Source organism: Pseudophryne corroboree, chromosome 7 (assembly GCF_028390025.1).
Source record: "Pseudophryne corroboree isolate aPseCor3 chromosome 7, aPseCor3.hap2, whole genome shotgun sequence".
In the NCBI taxonomy this organism is placed as follows: Eukaryota; Metazoa; Chordata; class Amphibia; order Anura; family Myobatrachidae; genus Pseudophryne; species Pseudophryne corroboree.
In genome coordinates, this window is record NC_086450.1 from 379,843,541 (window position 1) to 379,855,950 (window position 12,410).

At 47.4% G+C, this 12,410-nt stretch overlaps 1 protein-coding gene across 3 annotated transcripts in view; it reads right to left on the reverse strand.

Annotated features, from left to right (window-relative positions):
* C7H7orf50 (chromosome 7 C7orf50 homolog) overlaps positions 1-11,749 on the reverse strand; it is a 671,077-nt gene extending 659,328 nt beyond the window's left edge. The window contains exon 1 of one of the 3 annotated variants that reach the window (XM_063934553.1): positions 11,466-11,749. Coding sequence is in view for 1 of the 3 variants with exons in the window: in XM_063934551.1 (XP_063790621.1) it covers positions 4,997-5,106 (110 nt within the window). In the remaining 2 variants the exon portion in view is untranslated. Of the gene's footprint in view, positions 1-4,984; positions 5,115-11,465 lie in introns of those variants that run through there. The other 2 variants (XM_063934551.1, XM_063934552.1) reach the window with 2 other exon arrangements.
* Between the last annotated feature and the right edge of the window lie 661 nt (positions 11,750-12,410).

Consider the following 12,410-nt stretch of genomic DNA (forward strand, 5'->3'; position numbering starts at 1 on the left):
CATGAAGGTATGCATCCTTTATGTCCAGAGACACCATAAAATCCCCCCCTTCCAGGCTTGCAATGACCGCTCTCAGCGATTCCATCTTGAACCGGAACCTTTTTAGGTACATGTTCAGGGATTTTAAATTCAATATGGGTCTGACCGAACCGTCCGGTTTCGGTACCACAAACATGGTCGAATAATAACCCTTTCCTTGTTGAAGGAGGGGAACCTTGACCACCACCTGTTGAAGATACAATTTGTGAATTGCAGTTAACACTATTTCCCTCTCTAAGGGGGAAGCTGGCAGGGACGATTTGAGGTATCGGTGAGGGGGCATCTCTTCGAATTCCAGCTTGTATCCCTGAGACACAATATCTATTGCCCAGGGATCCAACTGGGAGTGAACCCACTTGTGGCTGAAATTTCGGAGACGCTCCCCCACCGGGCCTAGCTCCGCCTGTGGAGCCCCAGCGTCATGCGGTGGATTTAGTGGAAGCCGGGGAGGACTTCTGTTCCTGGGAACTAGCTGTGTTGTGCAGCTTCTTTCCTCTGCCCCTGCCCCTGGCAAGAAAGGACGCACCTCGGACTTTCTTGTTTTTCTGTGATCGAATGGACTGCATTTGGTAATACGGTGCTTTCTTAGGCTGTGAGGAAACATATGGCAAAAAATTTGACTTTCCAGCCGTAGCGGTGGAGACCAGGTCCGAGAGACCCTCCCCAAACAATTCCTCACCCTTGTAAGGTAAAACCTCCATGTGCCTCTTCGAGTCGGCATCACCTGTCCATTGCCGAGTCCACAGGACCCTTCTGGCAGAAATCGACATAGCATTTATTCTAGAACCTAATAGGCTAATGTCTCTCTGAGCATCTCTCATATAAAGGACAGCGTCTTTAATATGCCCCAGGGCCATTAATATAGTATCCTTGTCTAAGGTATCAAGTTCCTCAGATAAGGTATCCGTCCATGTTGCTACAGCACTACACACCCAAGCCGACGCGATTGCCGGCCTCAGTAAGGTACCTGAATGTGTATAAATGGACTTCAGGGTAACCTCCTGTTTGCGATCCGCAGCATCTTTGATGGTAGCCGTATCCTGTGACGGCAGGGCTACCTTCTTGGATAAGCGTGTCAAAACTTTGTCCACCCTAGGGGAGGATTCCCAGCGTAACCTGTCCGTTGGCGGGAAAGGATACGCCATAAGAATCCTTTTGGAAATCTGCAGTTTTTTATCTGGAGATTCCCAAGCCTTTTCACATAACTCATTGAGCTCGTGTGAGGGGGGAAAAGTTACCTGCGGCTTCTTTTCCCCATACATATGAACCCTCCTGTCAGGGACTGGGGTTTCCTCTGTGATGTGCAACACATCCTTAATAGCTATAATCATATAACGGATGGATTTAGACAATTTTGGCTGTAACTTTGCATCATCGTAATCGACACTCGAGTCAGAATCCATGTCGGTATCCGTGTCAATAATTTGGGATAGTGGGCGCTTCTGAGACCCTGTCGGCCTCTGCGACATAGGATCAGGCATGGGTTGGGACCCTGACTGTCCTGAGGCTTCAGCTTTTTCCAACCTTTTATGTAAGGAATTAACATTATCATTTAAAACCTTCCACATATCCATCCAATCAGGTGTCGGTGCCGTCGGCAGAGACACCACATTCATTTGCTCCTGCTCTGCTTCCACATAGCCTTCCTCATCAGACATGTCGACACAAGCGTACCGACACACCACACACACAGGGAATGCCCTTTTTGAAGACAGTTCCCCCACAAGGCCCTTTGGTGAGACAGAGAGAGAGTATGCCAGCACACACCCCAGCGCTATATAACCCAGGAATAACACAGTAACTTAATGTTAACCCAGTAGCTGCTGTATATTGTGTTTTTAGCACCTAATTATGTGCCCCCCCCCCCCTCTCCTTTTACCCTTTTCTACCGTGATCTGCAGGGGAGAGCCTGGGGAGCTTCTTCTCAGCGGAGCTGTGGAGAAAAAATGGCGCTGGTGAGTGCTGAGGGAGAAGCCCCGCCCCCTCGACGGCGGGCTTCTGTCCCGCTAAAATACATAACTTTTGGGCGGGGGCTCATACATATATACAGTGCCCAACTGTATATATGAATACTTTTGCCAACATAGGTCCATATGCTGCCCAGGGCGCTCCCCCCCACACATGAGGTGTGTTTGGAGCAATGGCGCACAGCTGCAGTGCTGTGCGTTACCTCATGTGAAGAACGGAGTCTTCTGCCGCCGATTTCGAAGTCTTCTTGCTTCTCATACTCACCCGGCTTCTGGGATCGGACGACGAGGGTGAGATCCTGTGTACGATCCCTCTGGAGCTAATGGTGTCCAGTAGCCTAAGAAGCAGGACCTAGCTTCAGAGAGTAGGGCTGCTTCTCTCCCCTCTGTCCCACGATGCAGAGAGTCTGTTGCCAGCAGAGCTCCCTGAAAATAAAAAAACTTAACAAAATACTTTCTTACAGCAAGCTCAGGAGAGCTCACTGAACAGCACCCAGCTCGTCCGGGCACAGATTCAAACTGAGGTCTGGAGGAGGGACATAGAGGGAGGAGCTAGAGCACACCAGAATCTAAATTCTTTCTTAAAGTGCCCATGTCTCCTGCGGAGCCCGTCTATTCCCCATGGTCCTTACGGAGTCCCCAGCATACACTAGGACGTTAGAGAAATAGGATTTTAATTACCTACCGGTAAATCCTTTTCTCGTAGTCCGTAGAGGATGCTGGGCGCCCGCCCAGCGTTTCGTTTTCCTGCAGTTGTTACTTGGTTCAGTACTGCCTTGTTACTTGGTTAAGTACTGTTGTTCAGCCGTTGGTGACTTGTTTCAAGCTGGTTGGCTTGGATTTCTGTTGTTATGTGTGAGCTGGTATGAATCTCACAACTATCTGTGTATTTCCTTCTCTCGAAGTATGTCCGTCTCCTCGGGCACAGTTTCTAGACTGAGTCTGGTAGGAGGGGCATAGAGGAAGGAGCCAGCCCACACTAATAAACTCTTAAAGTGCCCATGGCTCCCAAGGGACCCGTCTATACCCCATGGTACTAATGTGGACCCCAGCATCCTCTACGGACTACGAGAAAAGGATTTACCGGTAGGTAATTAAAATCCTATTTTCCCTAGACTCCTTACTCAGTAAAGAACAGAGTGTTCAGTGCGCTTTCCTGAACAGTTTTCCAAGGAAAATTGTGCCGTGTGGAAGTGAAACTACTGAGCTATACGGCAAAGGGAAACATGCCCTAGAGCCAGTGGCGTATCTATAATGGGTGCAGTGTGTGTGGTGCACACGGGCACCTGGGTACAGAGGGGGCCCACACCGCACCCATTTCTCCTATACTTACCTTTCTGGCATCCATCGGTGTCCGTGTGTGGGCCCCCTCCTCTCCCGAGTCCCGTAGCCGACAATGCTGCACTAGAGACTCTGCACTGTGCCAGAGACTCTAGTGCTCACTTGGAGCGCTATCAGCGCCGCCACTGCCAGCTACAGGACGGGAGAGGAGGGGTCTCACATGCGGAGACTGCACACGGGACCCCTCCTCTCAAGATACGCCCGTGCCTAGAGCAGGGGTATTTGACATGTGGCCCTCCAGCTGCTGAGGAATTACACATCTCACCATGGCCTGGCAATTTTGTTCACATCAGGATGTGCTGAATAAAATGGTCTCTCCCAGAGAACACCATTCTCTACACTGACCTTTGTAGTACGGCCAAAAAATATCTACAGAGAACCTGATGACAGGTCTGCTCTGCGGGGTCGACTCAATTAGATTTCCACCGCGAGTAAGTAAAGCTACATGCAGTAGCTGTGAACTCGCTGATATTTGCCAACATCCCCAAAGGGGATTCAGTCAATATACCAGGTGTCGGCTGGAACTCAGGAGACCGACGCTGGAATCCTTGATAGCCAGTGAAACACTGACAGTCCGCATCCCGACACACACAGTATATCCCCACCCAGTTGGTGGGTGCCGATGCGTGGCAAGCGGACTCGCTGCCAGAATTCCGGCAGACAGGATGTTGCTATCAGTATGGTGACAGCCAGCATCCCATCATGCCAAAATATCATATGTATCTTACACCCCCCCCCCCCCCCTTCCCAAATGGTAGATGCTAGAAACAAGTGGGCTAAGGGACCTTTTCCGTCTGAGGGAGGAGTCACAACACAAGGGGGAGGAGCTAGGGCAGCAGGATAGTTCCTCTACTATCCACGCCACCAACTATTACCTTTAGTAATCAGGTGGCGAGCGAAGCGAGCCACCGAGCCCGAAGCGTGGCGAGCGCACTTTTCGGGTACCCTGTTCGCCCGTAGCTCCTCCCCCTGATGACGTGTCTCCTCCCCTAGGGACGTCAGAAGGTCCCTTCTCCCACTCCGATATAGACACAACCCTTCCCAAATCCCACAGAGCTGCATACAAAACTCTGTAACTTTGGGATGGGATGCAGATTGAGGTGCCACATCCAGCGTTTCCAAGATGTTGCAACTACAACTCGCCCCCCTGGGGATAATTAGACTCAACACCTATATGTTCTGCTGCCAGTCCTGCTGTCAAGTATTCGATTAGTGTGTCTTCTATGTAAAGGGTTATAGTAATCCATAGATGAGATTGTATACTCCTTAGATTTATTATAATTAGCCGGTTTACCATACTTTCCCATCAACCAGGACACTTATGAATTACACAGGTTCTGAGGCTGATTAAAACCAGCTGAAATGCAGGCTTGGGGTCGGCCAGACAAAGAAACTGTGTAGTTCATGACAGTCTCGGATTAAAGAGTAAGTATGGTAAACCTGATGAAGTTACTGAGTTCTATGAACGTATACAGCTAATAGTCACTAACTTTATAACACCAGCCATAGCATGATACATATAGAAAACCGCAGCAGACACTAGAACGTGTAATACACCTCCGGCTGCATGATTACCAATGCTATATATTACTGCAGAACGGACAATAATAACTATGAGTATCCCGGCTGTGACCCACGTTGTCTCTTACTGTGCTGCCGCAGACACTTCCGCCTTCTCCACGCTGCTGCCGGCACTGGCAGGTACAGAACTAAGCCCCGCCCACTCACTGCTAGCGCCGTTAGTAGATTCACTGCGCATGCGCAAAAATGTTGGCAGAGACGCAGATGTTAAACTCCAAGAGCAGAACCTTGGTGTTAGCGGCGCGCATGCGCACTGACGTTCATGTGCTTGCAATAACATTGCTATGTAGATCTGCTAATGATGTGATAATGGGTAATAGTAGTATAATCTGACATAACGATAACTCTGGTTTAATAAAGTATTAAGGTGCAATCATTTAGTATTTCAGTTGCACAGACCATCACTCGTTGTTACAGTAGTTGAATAGGTCTACATGTAGAGTTTATTATACCACAGATAAAACAATATCCTCAAGCCTGGTATTATATCAGCATGTGTTCGTCACTGCCCTCCTTATCACTTTTAAAACAGAGGTAAAATGTGTTTCTAATTTTATAGGCGCAAGTGGAGATTAGTTACCCGGAAGCCCCTAATAGTGCAATTTACCCATGCAGGATGTACAGTATGTTTTATCATGTACTGTATGTGTTGCTTGTAGAATACAGTATATATAAAGGGTATAAGGGGATGCAGTCAATTTATCTACAATCAAAATCCCAACGGTCAAAATACCGTCATTTAAAATGTCGACAGGTCACAAAGTCGACATGAGTTTTCCATTATTTTCAATTGAAACCGGCTAGTTCACACTTTACCATCCCAGTGCACCTGGAGGGGGAATATAATAGTGCGCTCGGCACTGTGCTTGAAGCATGGCGAGCTCAGCGAGCCAAGTGAGGGGACGCGGCACACTAATATGGTGTCCAAACTTGTCGACTTTTTGACCTGACGTCATTTTAAATGTTGGTATTTTAACCTTGTCTGTATTTTAAATGTCAGTATTTTGACCTTGTCGGGATTTTGACCGTCAGTCAATTGCTGTCGGGATTTTGATTGTAGGTATTTCATACTGATCCCGGTATAAGGGGCAGTCCAATTAAATCCAGGATTTTATCTGAAAAAATAAAAATTGCATATTTTGAATTACCGTGGATATACATGATCCCGATATCTATAAGATCAAATTTTAAAAAGAGTGTTCGCAATTTTTTTTGCATGGAAATTCCTGTGCCAGGGAAATTTTATTTACTTTTCGAATTAGCATGCAGCTGCTGGCAGGCTGCCAATGCTGTGTGTGGGTGCAGGATGAGCACTGTAGTGTGTGTGGGGAGAGGGTGCAAGGTGAGCGTTAATTTAGCTTGTTCGGGGAGTGGGTGCAGTAGTGTAATGCATACTGCAGGGTGAGCAGTACAGTAGTGCAGTGCACAGTGTAGACTGAATGGTAGTGTATTATAATGCACTGTGACTGTGAGGTCACGCTGCCCTGTCAGCAGCCGCAGAGCCGGAAGGTACGGTGGTCTTCACCCGCCGCCGCTGCCTCCTCCTCCCGGCTCCCCCTGCACTCACCCGCCGCCCGGCTGTGCAGGTTTGTACATTTATTTATATCTGCGGGGCGGGTGGGGAGAGGCGGGGCAGGGCGGGGCGTGGGGGGACGGCTGGACACAATTGAAAGCCAATCCCGGGTATCCCGGGATTGACCATTTTTGAATCCAGATACCCGGGATTGGAAAAAAGGCCCAGGATTGGCCTCCCTAATGCAGGGTGAGCATTAGTGTAGTGCAGTGTGTGCGCATGGCGGGGGAATGCATAGTGCAGGGTGAGCGATAGTGCAGGGAGGGGGTGCAGTAAAGAGCACAGTGAGTGTGCAGGGAGGGGGTACAGGATAAGCGGTAGTGTATTACAATGCATAGCGTAGGGGGAGCAGTAGTTTAGTGCAATGCATAATGCAAAGTGAGTGGTAGTGTAGCATGATGTATAGTGCAGGATGAGCAGTAGTGTAGTGCAGTGCATCATGGGGGTAATTCCAAGTTGATCGCAGCAGGAAATTTTTTAGCAGTTGGGCAAAACCATGTGCACTGCAGGGGGGGGCAGATATAACATTTGCAGTGAGCGTTAGATTTGGGTGGGTTATTTTGTTTCTGTGCAGGATAAATACTGGCTGCTTTATTTTTACACTGCAATTTAGATTGCAGATTGAACACACCACACCCAAATCTAACTCTCTCTGCACATGTTATATCTGCCTCCCCTGTAGTGCACATGGTTTTGCCCAACTGCTAACAAAGTTCCTGCTGCGATCAACTCAGAATTACCCCCATTGAGCGATATGAACAATTTATTGTTAATTTTTTTAACAATATCGTTCATATCTATCATCGATGTCACCAAGTGTGTAGCGCCCTTTAGTAATGTGCCTGTATCCGTTCCTTGGATGCTGCTGTCTGTGATGCTAAGAAGGGACAAAGGGCCTAATTCAGATCTGATCGCAGCAGCAAATTGTGCACTGCGGGTGGGGCAGATATAACATGTGCAGAGAGATGTAGATTTGGATGGGTTATATTGTTTCTGTGCAGGGTAAATACTGGCTTCTTTATTTCTAAACTGCAATTTAGATTTCAGTTTGAGCACACCCCACCCAAATCTAACTCTCTCTGCACTGGATCAGTACGAAATCCCGCCGGACGGGATCCCGGCGGTCGGAATACCGACACCGGGATCCCGACTGGCACAATCCCGACAGGGGGGAGAGCGCAAGTCAGCCCCTTGCGGGCTTGCTGCGCTCACCATGCCGTGGGCACGGTGGCTCGCTACGCTCTGCACACTAATTTATTCTCCCTCTATGGGTGTCGCGGACACCCACGGAGGGAGAATATTTCGGGATTGTGCCGGTCGGGATCCCAGTGTCAGTATTTCGACCGCCGGGATTCCGTCCGGCGGGATCTTGACCACATCCCCCCTGCACATGTTATATCTGCCCCCTTGCTGCAGTACACATGGTTTTACCCAATAGTTAACAAATTTGCTGCTGCAATCAGATCTAAATTAGGACAAGAAGCGGAGGAGGAAGAGAGTGCTGCAGAAGGTGAGTAATTATGGACTAATTAAGCTAATTGAAAACTTCCAATTGCTTAATTAGTCATTAGGTGGGGTGTCCAAAGGGTTCCAAAGCAATTCCTGACAATTTTTGATTAAAATATGTATTTTAGGAAAAACTGGACTTGGTCTAGAGGTGTTCAAAAAAATGTAAGTACTTTGTGGAAAAAAAAATAATGATTGCACCCAACTGGATACCAAAAATCCTGCACCTGCTGGAAAAACCCAACGGTGCAAGATTTATTTGTTTTAAATTGCGCCCAATTGATTATGGCCCCAAATGTTGTGAGATATAATATCATACATCTATATAGAGTCTGACGGGCGTATAATTAATTAGGCTGTCGGCTAAAATGCCCTCAGCGTAGGGAACGGCTGTTAAATAGCCTTTTTTCCGTGCCTAAAATCATGGAGTAAACTGCGGAATGAATGGGTTTTCCCATCCTTGAACCCCCAATGTTGCCATTTTTTTAACTGACTTTTAATCGTAGCTCATGAAGCTTCGAAGTTCAGTCCACCCCCGGGGATTCACGTGCGGAGTAATCTCCATACATTGAATAGGGCGATCCGCGGCTAATTGAATATGCCCATGAATATTACACTGTGCATTGAAGAAATGTGACATAAATGCTGCTATACTGTAGTTCTGCTATCATGCAGTGCCTATGTCAGGGGTGGGGAACCTTTGGCCCGCCAGCTGTTGTTAAACTACACATTCCAGTATGCCTTGCTACAGTTTTGCTATGTGGCCATGCTAAAACTGTTGCAGGGCATGCTGGGATGTGTAGTTTAATAACAGCTGGAGGGCCGAAGGTTCCCCATCCCTGGCCTATGTGTTAATAATAGTGTCAATGCAGCAATTAACAATCTGCATTGTGATTGACTTTGTCATTTTTATTCAAAATTTCCCCGCTATGTACCAACTGTAACTCAAATGGACAGCGGTAGCAATAGCTGCTGTCACTGAGAGTTACCTTCAGGCATATCAGAGGTGTCTTTCATATTTCCGTGCAGTGTAACTAACTGGAAGCTGCGTGAGAGGGATTGGAAGAATACCTCCATGGGCATAAATAGGTTTACACCATCTGAGGATGGCGTTTGGTACACAGGGGTCACACTGTGGCCTCCATTGATAATAATAGGGACCGTGGTCTACAGTGCATTAGACTATTAGTAAATGACAACAATTCATAAAATTATGCAGAAACTCCAGTTTCTACATTATGAATGAAAAAAACATCTTGATACATAAGCCCCCAGGTGTGTGTTCCTGCATATTGGAATATGTCTACTAGATGAAATGTTCCGGCTACATTTTGTCTGCATTATCCTCTAGTGATTAGAGCTCCTTTCACACTGTACAAATAACCCGGTATCGACATGGTATATTGCCGGGTCGACACGGGTCGCTGTGCAGTGTAAAGGGGCCATGGCGAATTCCCGGGTCGCCTGACTCGGTAATTATAACCGGGAATAAATCAGTGATATTCCCAGGTTGAATACCGGATCAGGGGCAGTGTGAACGGGTTGCCAGGTCGATGTGACCCAGGACCCATTCACTACATAGAGAGAGGCGCCGCGGAGATGAGCTCATCTCCCAGCGCCACCACTGATGCCGGCTCCACCCACCACCGCTATGGCAACTGGACCCGGCAACGAAAGTCCTAAAGCGGGGATTGCCAGTACCAATTAGAACGAGTTTAATGAAGGATGGAACAATCAAGTTTTATCCTTCACTAGCATAAACAAGGTTGATAGCAATATCTCTAGGTTTGTTGTGCGGCACATCAAACCTAGCGATGAAGGTGATTTGTGTTTTAGGAAATAGCAAATTGGCCCAACATTGCTCCAGTGTGTACCCGGCTTTAGAATTCTTTAGTTATCCCCGATTAGTGATAGAATCGCTTCTCCGTAAAATAGTATGGACAGAGCAATTCATAGAAGAATGGGAACATCTTGTTTCCATTTTGCTTCTTAATGCTAGTTTACCATCTGGAGATGGTGAAATGAGCTGAAGCGTACCTCGATAGGGGTAGACTGGTAGAGTAACAGTGAGACTCCGCCCTTTGTGCATCTGCCTGCAGTGCCTTACAGGGCAGACGCTGACATACAAGGCACTGCTCTGTCTGCAGAAGACTTAAGCTGGGTACACACCGGAGCAATGTCGCACCAAAACGCCGTCGCTAACATAGCTCAGTATGTACCCAGCCTTACTGGACTTGCAATATTTCACTCTACGCACTGCTTAATGGAATAGCGGAGGGACTGCTTATCATCACCCGACAGGTATTACTGAATCACAACCAAGAACTACTGTAGATGCTCTCTCTCTCTATATATATATATATATATATATATATATATATATATATATATATATATATACTTACCATACTATTATCCCTTTAACCACTTGCCTGGCATGGTCGCATCAGATGCGACCATGCCTGCAAGTGCTTTATCTGACCTGGTTGCAGGATGCAACCAGTCAGATAAACTGTGTTAGCAGCGGCAGGGAAGGGAAACTTCCCTCCGCTGCTGCTGTCAGAGGGACCGGAAGGTCCTCTGCCTTCCAGCACTCTCCCCTACTGACTGCCGTGCAGCACAGCAGGATCCCCCACTTCCAGCAGCTGCAAACAATGGCAGCCGCTGGTAAGTGTATACCAACCCCCCACAAGCCACCCCCTGTGTACCTGCCAGCTATCCGGGATGTAAAAACTAAAGTTGCGATGTTACCGATAGATGTCGCAATGTTTGGAGAGAGAGAAAAATACAATTTTTTTAATTTTTTTTACTAAAATCATTTTTGATTGGGTTAAATTCATGTTCTTCACCTAATTCACTCACACAAAAAAACGACAATTTCTGAGCGGTTTTTGGCAGAAAAAAATTGTCAATTAAGTGGTTAAACTGGGACACTCATTAATTACACAGGTTCTGTGTCTGGCTGACTTCATGCCTGCATTTCACCTGGTTTATATCAGCCACAAACCCTGTGTAATCTATGAGTGTCCCGGTTTATAAGGATAGTATGGTAAGCCTATATATAAATGGAATATATATATATATATATATATATATATATATATATATAATGTATATTTATATATAAAACAAATGTATATGTTTATAGAGTGAGAGAGAGATTTTTGTTACACATGAATACCCCCACTGTAGTGTGAATTGTAACAAATAATAATATAAAACAAAGGGTAACTTAAATGAGATGTAATATACATAAAATAACTGTAGAGAGGGAGGCTGTATAGTTTCTATAGCTGTGTCCTAAGCCCACCAGTGGCCGCCAGGGGGCGATCTAGGCATGGGTGCAGTGTAATTTTACGGCTCACCCCAGGCACAGTAGCCGCCGTCTGACATTTCTGAAACACATCACCGCTTGCATGTTAAACACCCAGAAAATTACTGTATTGAACTCCTCTTACTGTTCTTGTTCTCTCTGCGGAATCACAGTGTACCAGAAAGTAAAATGGCGCCCTCAGCCTCATGCAGGAAGTGTGTTTGGATAACGTCACGTCCTTTTCCGGCGACCTTCAGAGCATGTGTATTGTTGTGTGGGAGCCGGCGGAGAGAGAGGCCGGTGCTACTGCTTCTGCTGCGTGAGAAGATCCGGCTGCCGCCAGTGCTGGGATTACCCGGCAGCCGCCTGTGACCAGGCAGCATGAGGCGGAGTCTGTGCACCCTGGCAGCCCGCAGGTAGCATGCCCTCCATGTTATTAGTAGCTGTGTATCCCAGGCAGGAGGAGGGGGTGCAGTGACTGCGTTACCTGCTATGCACCCCCTCTGTGCTGTGTGTGATAGTATAATGACAGGCTCCTAGCCGTAGAGGATGACAGGTTTGTCTTATGCAGAGGTAATGTTACAGTGCTAAAATCACAGCTATTTTTTCTCTAACGTCCTAGTGGATGCTGGGACTCCGTCAGGACCATGGGGAATAGCGGGCTCCGCAGGAGACAGGGCACATCTAAATAAAGCTTTTAGGATCACATGGTGCGTACTGGCTCCTCCCCCTATGACCCTCCTCCAAGCCTCAGTTAGGTTTTTGTGCCCGTCCGAGAAGGGTGCAATCTAGGTGGCTCTCCTAAAGAGCTGCTTAGAAAAAGTTTTTTTAGGTTTAAATCTCAGTGAATCCTGCTGGCAACAGGATCACTGCATCGAGGGACTTAGGGGAGAGATTTCCAACTCACCTGCGTGCAGGATGGATTGGAGTCTTAGGCTACTGGACACTTAGCTCCAGAGGGAGTCGGAACACAGGTCCTCCTGGGGTTCGTCCCGGAGCCGCGCCGCCGATCCCCCTTACAGACGCTGAAGACGGAGGTCCGGAAAGCAGGCGGCAGAAGACTCCTCAGTCTTCATGAAGGTAGCGCACA